Here is a 17,790-nt window from a genome sequence, read left to right as displayed (position 1 = left end):
TTCGCTGAAAATCTTCCTGGGCTAGTTGTATATGTGTTAAAAAATTGGAAAAGTAGAGGTGTCTTCCAATTGAAACTTTATTCAAAAATAATTCTAAATATGACCTCTTTCATCTTGATTAAATGTTCTGACGTAAACCAATAGCCTCAACTTTCTAGTTACACATTCTCCTAATGATTTGTATCGACATAAGCATATACATTGATTTATTTCATTATAATAAATACTCAATTAAATAAAGACAAATATGTTTACTGTTATCGAATGATGGATTATTACCGAAAAATTATTTTATGATAGAAACTCACTGTTAACACCAAAACAATGAAAAATAATCAATCAATTGTTATCATTATTGTTTAATTCTGTGTAATTATTTACTATTCGAATGCATTTATCTTTATAACGCTAGATCTTTAATGATATATAGACGCATCTTAGGGTTTGAATTGATTTTAAACTCAAAGGATATATAAGTTGAGTGAGAAAGGTTATTATTGTTTCATTTATAATTACAAAATCAATAGAGGAAATATTGATTAGATTAAATGTTTAATGGAAATTATAAAGTTTTAAATAACATTGTTGTTCATGCCTTTTTGAGAATAATAAAAAAATTAAAAATACTTGTGATTGTTTTTTTTCCAACAATTCAAGTTGGTTTTATGAACATTGAATGAAACTACTACATGATTATTTACATAATAAAAGTACATTTAATAATTATGTAATAAAATTAATGATAATTATTATTATAATAATGATATAATGAAATCTCTCCAATTAAAAAAAAAAAAATGAAATTGATTTTTTGTAGTTTCGAGTATTATATGTTCAATATAAAATTCATCGTTTTGTAATAAATATGAAAATATTAAAAATATTGATAATTTTTATTCATTTATCCCTGAAGATAATTTATTTAATCTGCCTTTTATTTCCTTGTTATATTAATTAAAAACTCAATAATAAAATATTTATCATTCAAATTTGTAACTGAATTATATTTAAATTTATTTTTGTCAAAAAAAATATGTATATTTGAATCACATTCAATTGGTTTAGTAGTTTGAATAAATTGGTTGAAAAAATAAAATAAGTTCTACTAATATATTCCAAATATAGATTAAAGCGTGTAAATGATGATAATGATAAAATTGTAATGTAGGAAAAATCGTATTGATAAAAAAGTAATCTCAGTTATTGGTAAAAAAAAAATGAAATAATTAAAAAAGGTAAAGCTGTAATTTACAATTACACTCTGAAGCAATAGCACTAGAGTACAATAGTCAAATTACATATACTGCAAATTTTATAATTGTATTAGCACGTAATATCTACCAAAACAAACAACGAAAAATAAAAAGTTTTAATTATTTTTCGCTCTTTTAATTCTTTATTACAAATATGAAACTTTACTAAATACCCAACTTCATCTAACAATTGGCCTAAATCCAATGAATATCTCGATCTCATTAAACTTAACATGAAACAAATTCTAATGAGTTTTCGACGGTCACGTAAATGTAACTCGGCAAAAATATATTCACGAATTAAACTGTATAAAGATATAAAAACTATCTACCTTTGCGTGTGAATAAATATGTGGCTTAATTTATTTTAGCTTTTTTTTTTGTTAAAAATAAACACTCTCACTTCTATTCATAGTTGATTGTATTTAATAGCTTTTTATTAAAGAATTGGTGAGTTTTACTTTTCTCATAAAATTTCAATCATTTTCTAATTTCCAATTAATCAATAGAAAAACCATCACAAGTTAAAAATTCAATTATAAGCCCGAATAAATTGAATTTTATATCCCCTAAGGCTACTAGTCGATGGAGTTTTTTTAAATTCATAAGACATTGCTAATTATTTTTGTCATAAAATTTTGAATAAAAATTATCATTTTCTTAATGCATTTGTTCTTTCATTCAAACCAACTTGATTAGCAATTAAGTGAACGATACTAACTAATATAATGTAAGTAGTCTACCAATAAGCTTTAGGGCATAAAATGAGCTATCATGTACAAAAATTCATTTCTCTTCTCAATGATTAGTTGTATAATTTTTCATCACATTTTTCATGTAATTTAAATGAATCAAACATTAGAAGATTACTGTTATCAGAATTCAATCAGAGGAATAATAAAAAATCTATTAAGAACATCATAGCAACTGATATTGAGGAAAGTGGACCTTGAAATCAAAAAGTCTAGAGCAAAGCTCATGTCAAACTGGAAGTTTTAGACAAAAAAGGCACTTGAAAATTATATTCTTGGGTCAAATGTGCCTTCCTGGACTTAACAAAAACCTTCTAATCCAGTCAATGTGTATTTTTAATAAGAAATTTCATGGCAAAACTCTCAAGACCAAGCTGATTTTATGGAGAAAAATGGGCTAAATCAAATTAGCCGATTTCCTGGCAAAAAATTCAGCGGCGTCATATGTTTTTTTTTCAGGACATCTGGAGATGGCACTCAGTCTTAAGAGATACTGGTCTTTATTGTTCAAGTAGTAAATAAATTGACATGTTGTCTCTATATTTTTGCTATTGTTTAAGATTCACGTAAGTAAAAAAAAGCTCTAGAATAATTGAAAATATATTAATATGAAAAATAATACTTATTTTATGTTTAATATTAGATTGTGATTACATCAATGCTACTCATTAACACATTGCTCTGGAAGCTCTTTGGTGAGACGTTTATTAATATTCATGGATCCACTTTCATCAGAATATCCTACATGACACTAATATCACACAAAGTAGGGAATGCGTTTGCTAATATTCAATCAGATTGAGTCTAATATACGTTAACACAATTATGCATGTAATGGTATCGCTCGTATATAATTAATAGTATCTATTCTGTCAAAGATAAGATTCATGAGTTAAATATAAAATTAAAAATGAAATATAAATTCAATTTATGCTGACGAAATTAACTTAAAAATTTTAAAAAGGCTTCAACATGAAAAGTTTGAAATTCCATTTCAGTTATAATATATACTTTAAGAGATTAATTAAACTGAAATTAAAGCTAAAAATTACTTTTTTGACATTCGTTTTAATTTCTATTAGTGTCTATATTTTTTACTTTTTTTTAAGTTTTATTACATCTATACGTTAATGTATTCTTAGTACATATTCAATTACTCTCACACTTGGTATGTATCGATTATAATTAAATATAAGTCAGTATGTTAAAGTAACTTAACATAACTTTAACACCTTATCTATTAAACTGTTAAATTAGTGTCAGAGGAAGTTACTTGATTTAAACCAATGCTTGAGTTCTACTAGTGTTAATTTTATTACAACCAGAGTAATAGAGATGAAAATAAATTAATGATGTAAATTAAAACGACTATTGTCATTGAAAATAAATTAAAATAAAAAATATTATTGATAAAAATTCAAAGTTCTAAAATAATCTGATATAATTGGTATTCTGAATCTTAATAAAATTTTATTTCTAAAAAGCATCTATCTAAAACACTAGAATCCATGCATGCTTGCTGACTTGTAATTAAGTAAAAAATTTATGAGTTGAAGAGGATAGGAAATCAATACTTTTAAGCTTTTCTAGGATGATTTCATGTGGAAAATCCAGAACGCTTGGTTAGAAATTTATCTCTTCTATTTTTATACAACTTTTTCATGCTTGTAATGCCTACTATATGAAATCGTTACAGTAACTATAAAGTTTTTACGAAAGTACGATGATGATTCGAACAGCAATCAAATACATAGCACATCTATTCTTTTGTTTTATTCCTTCTATGAGGTGAAATGATATTTTTCTCAATCTTATTGACAGTAAAAACCTATTAAACTGAACCAATCTATCTAAAATTTCAAAAAAAAATATAATATAAATATAATTATAAAAAACTACCTAGTATTGTTATATTTCATTTTATATAATTAATTAAATCGTATATTTTTTGAAGTAATAACTTCTTGAAAGTGTTCGATTAAAGGAGGTTTTATTGGATATGACTTCTAGGGTCAACATTATCTTAAAAATTTTTGATATTGTGTTATTTATATCAAATAATCTAAAAATGATAATTAGATAAAATTTGACATTCTTTAAGTAGAATTATTTATTCTCTATAATTTATTTGAGATAATTCAACAAAATAGTTATCTGATAATAATTACAATCATTTATCTCGTATCAGTACGTAGCTAGCGGTTGATAAACTAGAATATCAATCTGGAATTATAAATAATATTTTTATTGTTTTTTACTTACATAATTATTGGATTTATTTATACACACCACAGAGATTTACTAATCTGGCATATTCAGTATATCTCGAAAAAATTCCGAATTTGATGGGGCCGATGTATAAAGGCTTCCTGTAATTTAAATACAATTAATGAACATTTCTGTGTATTCCGACACTTTCTAATAAAAAGTCATTGATGATACAAATAATTATTAGTGTTTCATTATCGTTTGAATTATGCTTTCCAGTTATTAATAAATTTATTAATAAAATAACAAATGATTATGAAAGATAATATATTTATTAACAGTATATTATAGTTACCTCTGAATTCATTATTTTTGGTGTCATGAGTTATTACTTTACATGAATTATTTTTCAATATTTTAAAACCTATGCATCTGAATCTTTCATCAGTTTTATACAGCATACTACTTTTGTTCGGGCTGAAGTATGGTTGACCACTGAAAGGATTTATAAAATCGGCCCAGTATCCAAACAATTTCAGCTTATTGCATAGATCAGATGCTGCAAGAAGAAACTATCAACAAATTTATGTAATTAATTGTTTAATAATCTTATAAAAATTTAATTAGAAAAATGTATTGTTATATACAAAACAAAATTATCATTCTATATATTTTAAATAAGTATAATGAAAAAGAACTATAGCATGAATAATACTTAGTATATAAGTAGCTATTAATAAATATTTATATTGATGAACAATAACATAAACAATATAATGCATATGTAAACAAGTACATATATATTACATAAATCTCTATAAATAGTTGATGATATAAACAATATAATAAATTTGTCATTGATGAATACAGACAATACATTTTTTAAACAGTTAAATTCAATCAAAGTTTTTAGGAAACTTACGTATTTTGCTAGCTTCTCAGTTTCAATTTCTTTACTCCACCTTATTCTCGGATTAAGTTTTTGTGTGATGGTCACAATGGTCAACTGAGGTGACGAAGTCTCCATACAACCTGGAAATAGCTCTATGATACCCTTTCTGAGTAGTATAGGACATTCTTGAGCTATACATTGGAGAACAGGTTGATCAGGATCGATTCTTTTGTTCCTATAATTTTTACATCTACTGCTAATTTCTTCATCATCAGGTAGAATAATTGATTTCGTTTTCACATGAACTGTTGTTGATTGATCAAGCCAACCAGGTCCAATACTACCTGGTAGATAAAATCGGAAACCTTTGAGCCCAAATAACTCCCAATTTGGATTATTCCCAAATTCTCCATTATCAACATCTTCATTGATATTATTTGACTTAACTAATTTGAATGCTGATATATTTTTTGCGCTTTTTCTTGAATATTTGGCAGTACATATTGTATTGAAAGATTTTACGTAATTTCGTTGAAAAATTCTACTGTAATACATCTAAAAATAATAAAACTATATTAAAAATACGAAGAATAAATATAAAATTGATAGATACAAGTTCATTTAATTAATGTGCAAACTAAATTAAGCACATTGCACTACTATTATGAGACAAATTCCAATAAAACTGACATACTTATACCTTATACTACTTCACATGCTTAACCTTATTAGGTTTGTTAATAAAAAATGTTTATCCTCCAAAAAACTACTGTGTAAAAATAAAAGATAAATTATCTAATGTCATTTGACTACTGTTATCTCTCTCATATGTTTATATATTCCACGTGTAAGAATGCACAAGATTGCAACAGCATTTGACAAAATTATTCGCCAATTGTGGTTTCACGATTCGTCCACATTACCTCCCACTTTTTTATTACACTAGTGACATTGTGTAGTCTTTTTCAAACACCACTGCTCTGAAAATTGGAGCAGGAACAAGTAAGTCGATATATTCGGACGCATACGAAAATCATTACCGCGGTCGGTAATTGCTCTTATGATATACGGAAGGCACTAATGAAACCGAGTGCTTCTATCTAAATTATTCTTTTATCCACGTATAAATTCGCCGAATTTATTTCATGAATTTTAATGAATTGTAACATGAAAAAATAATGAATGTAAGTGTTGTTACGTTAAGAAAAGTTGTAGATTTTATATAACTAACAACCAAATGTATTTTTACAGAAATTTTGATTAGAATCATTTGATCAAATAACATAAATCTTCAAAATATGTCTCTTGTTAGACGAGCACAGGTTAGTAAAATATTTCATATTTTATTTTATAATATTTTGAAAACAAAAAATGCTAATAATTCTTTTTGATCTTAGCAATGGGGTACTCTATCAAGTATTTGGCATCTTTATGACATGAAATGGCAAGATCCTTTTTTGAGTGCTCCTTTACTAGTTAAATACCTGAAAGGACTTTATAAACCCATTTATCATCCAATGAGTGAGTGAATAAATATATTATAATAAACATCTAATTCTATCTAATTATTTATTTTAAACTCATTATCAGATCGATGTGGAGATCATGTAGTAGTAATTAACAGCAAACACATTGCCTTACGAGGAGATGACTGGACTAAAAGAGTTTACTTCCATCATACAACTTACCATGGTGGTGCTACTTGGACCCTTGCTTGGGAGCTTCATAAAAAAAATAAAAAATTAATAGTAGAAAAAGCTGTTTATCATACAATGAAGGGTAATTTACAGCGTCGTGCTACAATGGCGCGTTTATTGATATTTGAAGATGACAATGTGCCGAAGTCCATTCTTGCAAATATCAGCAACCAAATAAAACCTTTAAGAGAAGTCCCAACAAATATCGATGATATTCCACAAGAAAAAATTGAAAATTTCCCAAGAGTCATCAAGTACCCAGAGGATCATATCCTGAGATAGACATTTATTAAATAAATTTTCATTTCATGAATGTACAATTTAGTTTCGTTGACAATTCAAATCAACAATACATGTGTAATTATTTAAATAAATCATTAAAAAATGTAAGTGAGCTATATCATTCTTTTTTTAATATGTATATGAAGAAAATATTTTTATCAACATTTGACCAGAGATGAATAATATCACTTTCGAATAGTTTTAGTAGAATCATTACTTATTTTATCATTATTTATTTGTGATAGTAAAATTGTTTATTAGTGAGTGCCACCAGTCTGCCATTAATTACAACTTGAGGTCCAGTATAATAACGCCATAGTAAACTACTGCCTCGTTTGAGTTGATTCATTGATGATAAGTGACTCCAGCAATCAGTCCAAGAAATATAAATTGGCATATTCGGAGGCATTCCAGCTTCCAATCCGCTATTATTTATTGCCATACAATTGTACACAACCAACAATGGATAGGTGAAGGTTGAGGCGAGAAACTAAAATTTTAAAAAACTCATCATAGAATCATTCATCAATATAATAAACCATAATATTTAATGTAAAACGTACTGTCATTATTGTTGAAGTATACTTCTTAGTCTCACGATCATGAATGATATATTTATTAATAAAATATGTTGAATAACTAACAAGAGCGAGTGTAGAAATATGAGATATCAATCTCGGTACTAGTCCTGCGTAGTATCCCATTATTCCATTTTCTTTGTAAACTTCAACGAAAGATTGAATGACACCACTATAAGACAGAAATGAAGTATCAATAGATAATTATACAGTAATAAAATTGATGATCACAGCGAAACAATAATTTTATAAGATCCCAATCAAGTACTTGTATTTAGTTTCGCGACCAACGAATTGTGCCATCATCCTGAGAGTCACCACATCTAGAGGGTGGCAAGCAACAATTCCAACTATCTTGGTAACTATTTCTTTGATCAATTCTCGTTGATAAGCAGCTTTTCTACATTGATAAACAAACAAAAAAAAAATTAAACTGATTAATTTGTTGATACGAATGTTGATTTTCGTTGAATGAATACATGAAAAATATTAGTATTACCTTTTTTCATCGGGAAGTTCTTCAATGTCCTCATTATCACTATGGACTTGTGGATATATCTCAGTAAATAGAACAGATTCTGAGACTTTTTCCATCGCAACAGCACTTAAAGTATAAGAACACAGCTTTGGTACGAAACCACGATAACATCCAGTAAATCCATCAACGGTTTTTATATGTTTTACTAGACAGAAAAATTAACAATGATTACTCAAATATTTTTAGTATTTTTATGAAATTATATTAGTAAATATAATTGAGGTGTTAATCGTATTAAATTGAAAAAATAAATAAGACTTACCATATTGGAATATATTTGGTAAAGCTAGAGCTGGTTTACCAAATAAAGTTCTAGTTTCTCGTGGTAATATTGGCTCATGACCAATTTGAATTAAAACTCTAGCATATTCAATAGGATGTGAAATAGTATTAATTAGTATTCGTGTAACAATCCCTGACCATAATCTTTCTTCTAGAGGTTCTCTTGATAGTGACATGATTTATTTTGTTTGGTCCCTTTGACCTAATAATTGTTATATCTATTTACTATTTAAAAATTAAAGTATATATCATGAATAATTTTTTTATTACTTAAAGATAACCAAGTTATTTTTTATCAAGACTAATATAATGATAAATGTAAGTTTCAAGTTTTAAGGCTATCTAGGACTACCGCAACTTTAAACAATCAAACCTCAAGATTGCTATATAGATTGATTTACCAGCTAGGTTTACTGACAAATTTTTTGAAATTCACGTGTGTTTATCTGACTCACGTATTAATTAATCAAAAAATGGCGGAATTTTTAAATTGGAATACTTTTTTGGAGCTCAATGCCAATATGCAGTCGTTTCACGAACATTGTTACATTCAGAGTGAAAAATAATATATTTAGGTCAGATATTTTCTTTAAAAAAACAACAAAAAAAATTTTCTCTAAGCTTATTCAACCTTATGAACACTTTTGGCAGGATGTTGTTTTTTAAAATAAATATTAAAAAGACCAATGAATACAGTGAATTTATTTTTTTTTCAATAAATCTCCATAGAAAAGTACGAAGAGAAACAATACGACGAAAGCTCGAAAGCACTTCGCTTTGCTAATGTGATTGGTCGGCAAAAAAACGAGTATCCAATAGTGGTTAGTGCTTTCTTCGTGGTTTGTATAACAAGATATCCGACGTAAAAACATTTTTTATTAAATTTGTATATATTTATTAGTCAAATATCCTTATTAATTAGATTTTTTTTAATTGTTAATTATATATTAATTATAAAATAAATAGTGATCTGAATTGTAGATTATTAATAATAGTTTTACATAATTTTTATTCAATACATTGACAGAAAGAGGATGTAGCAATATGGAAGCAATAGAAATATATTCCGTAAATAAATTTATACGTTGATAATTGTGATTTAAACAATCTGTTTTTATATTAATTACAAATTTAAAAAGAAAAATAACTACAAGGATATTTATTATAAATTATCATTTTCGGTTCATTTCCGTTGTTATCGACGTAAATGTGTTTGATGCAAAGCTTCCTTAGCCACCGCAGTTAGTAATGGCGTTAAATCGCCATCGACGAAAATTGAAAGTATAGCCCAGCCTTAGTGTTCAACTCGATTGAATTGATAGTGTGTGGAAGTGGTAAAAGATCGGTTCGTGAGACGACTGTTGGAGACACAAAGCAATAAAAAAAAGTAGAAATAGCCATTGGAATATTGATAAAACTAAATACTTAAGTTTCTGAAAGTGATATTATTTGGTGTGATAGTTGAGTTTTGAGTGCCAACAGCTAGACGATCGAAAAAGCATCTTGAATCTCGACGGGAGAGCACTCTCGGGGCTCGCGGGGAAGGAAAGGCACTGTAATGGCCGCCGTGTCATGAAATGAAGGTACCTAGCCAGTGTTGCGGTTCCATAATGGAGGAAAACTCCAGTTCAGTTTCTCAAAATCATAATGGACCACTCCCAGCTGGTGCTAACGTGTCTGCTACTAATGAAAAGCACCAAAACAGTGACAATGCAAGTGGTAACGGCACCAAGGATCAAAGACCACAATACTCAATGCCTGGCATCCTCCACTTCATTCAGCATGAGTGGGCTCGCTTTGAGCTTGACAGATCTCAATGGGAGTTAGATAGAGCAGAGTTTCAGGTGATTATTCTGTAACTAATTGGCATTTGAGTTGAATATTGACTTATTTTTACACTCCAATTAATTTTTAATCATTTAGTTATTTATTTGTTGTTTTTCTTGTCTCAACACAATTATGAGCTTCGCTCGATTGTCACAGTTTTAAACATTAATTATTGATTTGACCAAATGATTATGTTTTAAACTGTCTTCAAAAATGAAATTTATTTTCAGTTATGATTTATACTTTTTTTTTTAATTTTGCATTGTATTTTCATCTGAAAATTATTGTTTTATTCCTATTATAAATACTTTTATCGATGGCATTTTACCTTGACATTCATCTTCTTCAGTATACTACAGTATAGAGTGAGCTTTTTGAGTATTATAACATGTATATAGATGTACATCGATACATATTCACGAAGACCCGTCGATTAGTTTGTTTTTTATCCTAATTATCTATCTCACAATCTAAGAAAAATTATAAACTATTTCTATTAAGTTTAAATGGTAAAATGAATCACGTGAAACATAGATAGTGATAAGACCGGTATTTAAAACTTTTATCAATCTTTAAATATCCTTCAATCGTATTTTAACAACTATTTTTGTTTAGAATTGTAATTAAATAAATTTTCAAACAAGTGTCATTTCTTTCAATTATAATGATTATTACTAATTAGTGTTCTTTTTTTAGGCACGGATAGCGTTTTTACAAGGTGAACGGAAAGCTCAAGAAAATTTGAAAAATGATCTTGTGAGAAGGATAAAAATGTTGGAATATGCGTTAAAACAAGAAAGGTAAACACATGAAGTTTCTTACATAATAATGAGTGTGAGCTGTCATATCATTTATAAATGATGTACGATGTTTATTGAATTTGTGTCTTGAGATAATGCTTAATGTAAAACAATGTTCCATCGTACATTCGAAGTAACAATAGTTGTTAAATAGAATTTTTGAAAGTCAATTTAGAACTTGAAGTTTACAAACTTCAGTTTTTTTTTATCAGTGAGTGAATAGTATAACGATTATTTTTCCAAACATTATACTAAAGGTTGAAATTCTGTTTCGATTAAATAGAGCAAAATATCATGTATTAAAATATGGAACGGATATTGGAAGAGACATGGAGGGTGATGAAAAACCTCTTCTTTATGAAGAAACAACCACAGGTGGAGGAACAGAAGGAGGTGGAGGTGATGAAGAGGCAATATTTTCATCTGTCAGCGATATTTCCTGGAAGCAAGGACGTCAACTTTTAAGAGAGTAAGATTACTGTAATTAATTAGTTACTTTCCATGTTTTTATGAAAGTAAATTCGATGATCAATATTTTTTTTTTTTGAGTTTTATTGCCAATTTAATATTAAATACATAATTATATATTTTTCTTATTTTTTTCAGATATCTGCAAGAAATTGGTTATACCGATACAATTATTGATGTTCGGTCAAACAAGGTACGATCTCTTCTTGGGCTCAATAACAACACAGAATCTGATGATATCCATACACCAGCGGTCAATGGTACTGAATGGTCATCAAAGCATGGCCGTTGCTGTAGGCGAAAAACTCGAGATGATAAAAAAACAAAAGTAAATAAACTTCGTAGATTTTATTTTCTTTTCTTTCTTTTTTTCACGATCACTGTTCAACAAATGTCATCTAAATTCTCAATAGTTATGTCAAGAAGTAGGTACAGTATGGAAGCAACAAAATCATTTTATAAATATTAAATCTAACGTAAATAAAGTGATAAGTCCTGTTGACTAATATAATAATTATATGATAAATAATTTTTCAATATTTCAGTATTAATCTGTTATTATTTTTTTTTAAAATCATACATTTAGTTGCTTATTTTAGTTCATTATCGGGGAAAAATGGATAACTGCTTTCATTGTTCTTCATATACACATGATTTTTCTCTTCGATAATTATTACTATATTATGATTTTAATTTGAAAATGATTTTAGCCAATTCGGATGGCAGATGCAATAATCTTCGATGCGGAAGCATCAGTAACGGCTAACTTTGAATTTCTTGCCAATGCTGATATTGATATGGAGGAAGAAGAAGGAGAGGCAGAAGATGACTTTTATGATAAAGATAATAATGAAGTTAAGCAGAATGAGGATTCAAGAATGATGGCAGAAGAAGTTGATGTAGAAGCTGAAGAAGTATTCAATGAGCTGAATCTTTTGACAGAAACTGAAGAATCTATTCCGAGCTCAATTATTCGAGTTAATCCGGAATCAGCAAACTGGAGTAAGATTATTGTTTCGTTTAATTATCATAATTCTCTTGTAAAATATTATATCTGAATGATTAAGGAGTAAATTTAATATTTTAGAAATTTTAAACCGTGAGATGGGAAGAGATGCTCAGCGTCCGACTGAAGAAGGTGATTCGGCACTGGGATTAGGAGAACTAGCATTATTAACAGTTAGTAATGATGCGGAGGTAGCGTATGATGTAAGTACATTCATTGTTTTACCCATTATTTATTTTTAGCTCCTAACTACTCTCTCAATATGTTTTATTATTTCAACTTATTAATATTAGAAAGTAACAATTTATTGTCGGAAAGCAAGTAATTTATTTTTTAAAATCTTCATTAATTTTAGATGACTTCAAAAACAAAAGAAACATTTAGAAAAACTTGGAATGCAAAATATACACTTCGCTCCCATTTCGATTGTGTTAGAGCTCTCGTCTTCCATCCAACAGATCCTGTTTTGATAACTGCTAGTGATGATCATACTCTCAAATTGTGGAATCTTCAAAAAACAGTACCAGCTAAAAAATCAGCATCATTGGATGTTGAACCTTTGTATACCTTTAGGTCACATACAGGTCCAGTTTTATGTCTGGCAATCTGTAGTACAGGCAGTCGATGTTATAGTGGAGGATTGGATAGTATGATACACTGTTGGTCTGTTCCTTCAGGAAACATAGATCCTTATGATACTTATGTACCAGAAGTTCTTTGTCAAACACTTAAAGGTCATACCGATGCTGTCTGGGGTTTGAGTATGTTTCATCCACGATCCCAATTGCTATCTGTCAGCGCCGATGGTACTGTTAAACTTTGGAATCCTCAAAGTAAAATTCCTCTTCTCAATACATATGTTTCCGAGCAAGGTACGTACCAATTAAATCTAATAAATTCAGTTTCCCTTTGTATTTAACTGAAGACTAGTAAATTAATTGTTAAGTTATTCAGAATATTACAATAAATATTATTTTATTTTCAGATGGCATTCCAACTTCTGTAGATTTTGTGAAAGATGAACCTCACAAAATAGTTGTAGCTTACGAAGAATCATGTTTAATATTTGATGCAGAAACCGGTTCAGTAGTATCACGACTTGAAGGCAATGGAACTAGAGGTGTAAATCAAGTTGTTGCTCATCCAATTCAACCATTAATCATAGCTGCTCATGAAGATCGACATATTAGATTTTATGATCATCGTTCAGCCTCGTTAGCACATGCAATGGTTGCGCATTTGGAAGCTGTTACTAGTCTTGCTGTCGATCCGTATGGGCTTTATTTGCTTTCAGGCAGTAAGTTTTCCTTTATTATTTTATTCACAAATAATATTCATATAATTAATGGTAGAATGTTGATTATCACTTCATCTCTTAGTTTCTTTAATCAACATCGGTGTTATTAATTATTGTATTATTTTTGTAAAACGTATAATTAACGAGAAAGTTTTTTTCTAGGTCATGATTGCAGTATAAGATTATGGAATATGGATAATAAGACTTGTGTACAAGAAATAACAGCACATCGTAAGAAATTTGATGAGAGTATTTTAGATGTAGCGTTCCATCCGTCGTTGCCGTTTATCGCTAGCGCTGGAGCTGACGGGCTTGCCAAGGTATTCGTGTGAGTGATAATAAAATATTTCAGATGTGACTCTTTGTTAGAAACGAATAACGTGAAGCGGTTTTTGTACTCATATTCTTTTTTAGATAGTTTTATTTGTATGTACTCTACCCTTCCGAATTTATTTGAATGTTTTATCAAAGTAACTTCATTGATAAATAGTTGAAATCATTGTAGCTAAGTATATCAAAGTAAAAAAAAAATTTCAGCATATTGAAATACTCATATAAATACATAAATACATGATTAATTATTTGATTAATATTTAAAAAAAAGGAAAACATAGAAAGAGAAATATAAAGAAAAATCTGAAAAATTTTAATATTGAAACGTAATCTGAACGATAAAATCATTTGAAGAACAAATAAACTGATTGTTAATATAATCGTCACTAAATAAACGTCTAATCAGTCGGTAGCGTGAAATAAATAAAAAGTTCCGACAAATAGAACGAAGAATGAAATAAATTGAATAGTGACAGACTTTTAATGTATTGGAGGTGAATTATATGTTGAAAGATACTAAGTAAATAACGTGGATCACTGATTTTTATTCTAATTTGAAATACAGAAAGCCACTGCCGCAGTAGCATAAATATGTTCATTTAAATTATTTATTATCATAATATCACAGTTACTGTTGCACTAGCTACTGAGGATTATTTGCAATAAAAAAAAAAGCATTAAATGATGAATAAAAAACAAAAATGCAGGTCAGTTGAATTTTTATTGACTAATTGTGAACGAAACAAGCAAGAAACAAATATAAAATATACAAAAATATTAGTCTCCCATTACACGACTTTCGTGCTGTCCCATAATATTAGCCAAGTTCAACGTACTAGTAATTCATAAAGATCAATAATGGATAGTAATAACCATTATTATAATTAATTAATATTAATGATAATGATAATTATACAAATAATGATAATAATAACAATAATAATATTAATAATAATGAAATAATTCCTAAGGTGATTATAAAAAATTTAGACATAAAATGAATAACAATAAATTATAATTGTGTGTTTCACTGTAATATATTGTATTTAAAAATAGAAAAAGACGTGTAACTTACTCATAATGCATACATTTCGTTGAAACGAGCTCTCTGTCTTGTTTTTTAGTAGCTTTTTATTTTATTTTCACTATCGTATCATTAATTATAAATATAAGTTAGTATAAATTCAATTAAATGATTAATCGAAAGCAATTTTGAATGCATGGGCTTTATCTTAGAATAAACTGCACAATAAATTATATAAACATTTCTTGACTGTATACGTTTATGAAATACACGAAGCTGTAAATTTTTTTATAACTTCACTGTTAATGTTTATTGATACGCCAATTAACTTTTAGTAACATAATTTTTATTCAGATTTTTTACAAAAATGATCTTAATCAACGTTTAATAATTACAAAGTAGTTCTGATAATTACAACAACCAGTTAAACTGTTATAGTAACTTTAATAGAATTAATATTCATAATTAATTTCACTTAATACTATTTGTATTTTTTGTTTCTTACTCAATCATTTGGAGATTTATAAATACATTCCATTCATGAGATAATCAGCATCATGAGCAAAGGGACCATGACGACGTCCACGTTTTCTCACTATTCTTAATCGACACGTTATCAACATGATCATTATTAAAGTCACTACAACACCAATTGAAAGTGATATAACAGCACCTTTAGGCTTTAAAATGGCATTACTATTTTTATTATTATTTTGTTGAAGATGTTCCGCAACAAAATGATGAATTCTTACTTCTTCATGTTTTTCTATAGGTTTGTTTAAGGTTTCTATTGATTTGTTCGGATGATTCATTGTAATATTTTCTTTATCATGTGAAGTTTTAGAAACTGATAAATCCAATTGTTTAGGTGGGTGGACATTTTTTTGGGTTTCCAATTCTTTTTTAATATTTGAATTTTCTTTCAATGTTGAAGATTCTTCAGGTGGCAGCTAAAAAAATGAACGGATTTAAATAACAATTTAATGCATCATGTAAAATAATTTAAAATGAAAATTTTTGAATAATGAGTAAATTATTAAAAAAAAAATACCTTGTTTTCTTTTATAATGGGTCCAGTTTTCTTTACATCACTCGTTTCTTTAATTTCTTGTCTTTCTATTGTTGGAGATTCTGTTGGCTGAGATTTTTGTTGTATTTCTACAGCTTGATTTTCATGCCAACTTTCATGATTCTGTCTAGGATAATACGGTTCATAAGGCCTTTCAGATTCTATGTAAGGTCTTCCGACTTCTCTATTCTCTTCAACATTTTCCACCAACATCCCTGGTTTTTTGTGGTTAAAAATATGTGATGACTCTTGATCGTAATGAGTTATGTCATTTTTTCCATGAAAATTATTCAGTGATGGATAAGATTCTTTGTTTTGATCATACATTTGACGATAATCCCAGTTATTTGCATATCCTTGAGACCCATAATTATTTGGAGACAAATGCATCATTTGTTGAGATGGATACTGAAGTCCTGGTTGCTGAGGAAGACTTTGCCATGCTTTTGCAGGAATTTCTGGGTTATTATAAAATGGAGGATAATTTTTATGATGAGGGAGAATAACAGGATATTTTGAGAGTTCTGGAGCTGTAAGTATTTGTTCTTGAAGCACTGGTGGAGGAGGTGTAGGTTTTTCTGTTGGACATCCAAGGTCTGAAGCTTCGTCAGATCCATCAGCACACTGGGGAATTCCATCACAAACATTATAAATTGCTATGCAATCATGAGAAGTTCTGCATTCATACTGATTGCGATGACATATCGTTTTTGGTGGGGATGTTGTTGAAATTAATGATTGTGGAGATTCAGTTATTACAAGACCACTTGCCTCTGTATAAACGTATTCTATTGATGATCTGTCCCTCATTTTTCGCAAAGATTTCAACTCATGTTCTTGTTGACTTCTCCTAATTTGATCCTCATGGTGAATCGTATTACGATAATTTAAATTTGTTAACACAGCACTACTGTAGTTCGCATGGGTCGTAAACTTACACTTGAAATCATGAGGTGGACCACAATGAAACAGATAACAACTTCCTTGTTTCTAAAAATGAACAGAATTTTTAATAATAATTTAAATTTTCTAAAGTATTGCTAAAATAACTTACTTTTTCTTCAAAAATAAATACATCACATTCCTTAGTTTTACAACAAAGTTTTAAACAATCCTCCCTATTATCCAACTCAGCTTCCATTATATACTTGGCTCCAAGCATGAGAGAGTCTTGAGTTCTAATGATTTTGTCTGAATGAACGGAAAAACTACTAATACACATTTGCAATTCATCTTCAGTAAATTTATTAATTTCTTTTAGTGAATTTTCACTATTAACAAACTGAAAAATTATAATAAATGTCACAAAAAACCGAAAAACACAAAAACAACGCATGATTCTGGTCTGTATGACAGAAACGATCGGCGCATGTCTATGTCTCGCGTACTACTCAGCGATCAATATTCATGTTCATGTGGTGTTTCTAATAATTACTTAGTTTTTTTATTTGTAAACGTATCCAAATTTTTAATAGTTAAACATT

At 28.4% G+C, this 17,790-nt stretch overlaps 5 protein-coding genes across 5 annotated transcripts; 2 read left to right on the top strand and 3 right to left on the bottom strand.

The window, feature by feature from the left end:
• Positions 1-4,097: 4,097 nt before the first annotated feature.
• On the bottom strand, positions 4,098-6,052 carry LOC118072020 (methylmalonic aciduria and homocystinuria type D homolog, mitochondrial). The gene is made up of 5 exons (XM_035091572.1): positions 5,806-6,052; positions 5,136-5,660; positions 4,569-4,785; positions 4,295-4,374; positions 4,098-4,228 (listed from the first exon to the last, which is right to left on the bottom strand). Exons 2-4 carry the CDS (start codon positions 5,658-5,660, stop codon positions 4,307-4,309), a joined length of 810 nt encoding a protein of 269 aa, XP_034947463.1. The 5' UTR covers positions 5,806-6,052; the 3' UTR covers positions 4,098-4,228; positions 4,295-4,306.
• Positions 6,053-6,155: 103 nt separating this feature from the next.
• mRpL13 (mitochondrial ribosomal protein L13) lies at positions 6,156-7,196 on the top strand. The gene is made up of 4 exons (XM_035091378.1): positions 6,156-6,289; positions 6,357-6,427; positions 6,503-6,626; positions 6,696-7,196. Exons 2-4 carry the CDS (start codon positions 6,404-6,406, stop codon positions 7,082-7,084), a joined length of 537 nt encoding a protein of 178 aa, XP_034947269.1. The 5' UTR covers positions 6,156-6,289; positions 6,357-6,403; the 3' UTR covers positions 7,085-7,196.
• Positions 7,082-8,870, bottom strand: LOC118071896 (mitochondrial carrier homolog 2-like). The gene is made up of 6 exons (XM_035091376.1): positions 8,753-8,870; positions 8,463-8,684; positions 8,162-8,345; positions 7,931-8,062; positions 7,648-7,834; positions 7,082-7,574 (listed from the first exon to the last, which is right to left on the bottom strand). Exons 2-6 carry the CDS (start codon positions 8,656-8,658, stop codon positions 7,317-7,319), a joined length of 957 nt encoding a protein of 318 aa, XP_034947267.1. The 5' UTR covers positions 8,659-8,684; positions 8,753-8,870; the 3' UTR covers positions 7,082-7,316.
• Positions 8,871-10,059: 1,189 nt separating this feature from the next.
• Cka (Connector of kinase to AP-1) lies at positions 10,060-15,513 on the top strand. The gene is made up of 9 exons (XM_035091372.1): positions 10,060-10,326; positions 11,006-11,109; positions 11,393-11,578; positions 11,716-11,905; positions 12,288-12,579; positions 12,665-12,786; positions 12,939-13,455; positions 13,569-13,880; positions 14,043-15,513. Exons 1-9 carry the CDS (start codon positions 10,060-10,062, stop codon positions 14,210-14,212), a joined length of 2,160 nt encoding a protein of 719 aa, XP_034947263.1. The 3' UTR covers positions 14,213-15,513.
• A 134-nt stretch (positions 15,514-15,647) lies between these two features.
• On the bottom strand, positions 15,648-17,739 carry LOC118071895 (uncharacterized). Its single transcript, XM_035091375.1, has 3 exons — positions 17,361-17,739; positions 16,289-17,296; positions 15,648-16,187 (listed from the first exon to the last, which is right to left on the bottom strand). Exons 1-3 carry the CDS (start codon positions 17,640-17,642, stop codon positions 15,759-15,761), a joined length of 1,719 nt encoding a protein of 572 aa, XP_034947266.1. The 5' UTR covers positions 17,643-17,739; the 3' UTR covers positions 15,648-15,758.
• Positions 17,740-17,790: the final 51 nt, after the last annotated feature.

This window comes from Chelonus insularis, unplaced genomic scaffold, assembly GCF_013357705.1.
Source record: "Chelonus insularis isolate UGA/USDA-ARS -01 unplaced genomic scaffold, ASM1335770v1 contig_88_pilon, whole genome shotgun sequence".
In the NCBI taxonomy this organism is placed as follows: Eukaryota; Metazoa; Arthropoda; class Insecta; order Hymenoptera; family Braconidae; genus Chelonus; species Chelonus insularis.
The sequence above is the reverse complement of the archived record's forward strand: the minus strand, read 5'-3'. Positions and strand labels throughout refer to the sequence as shown.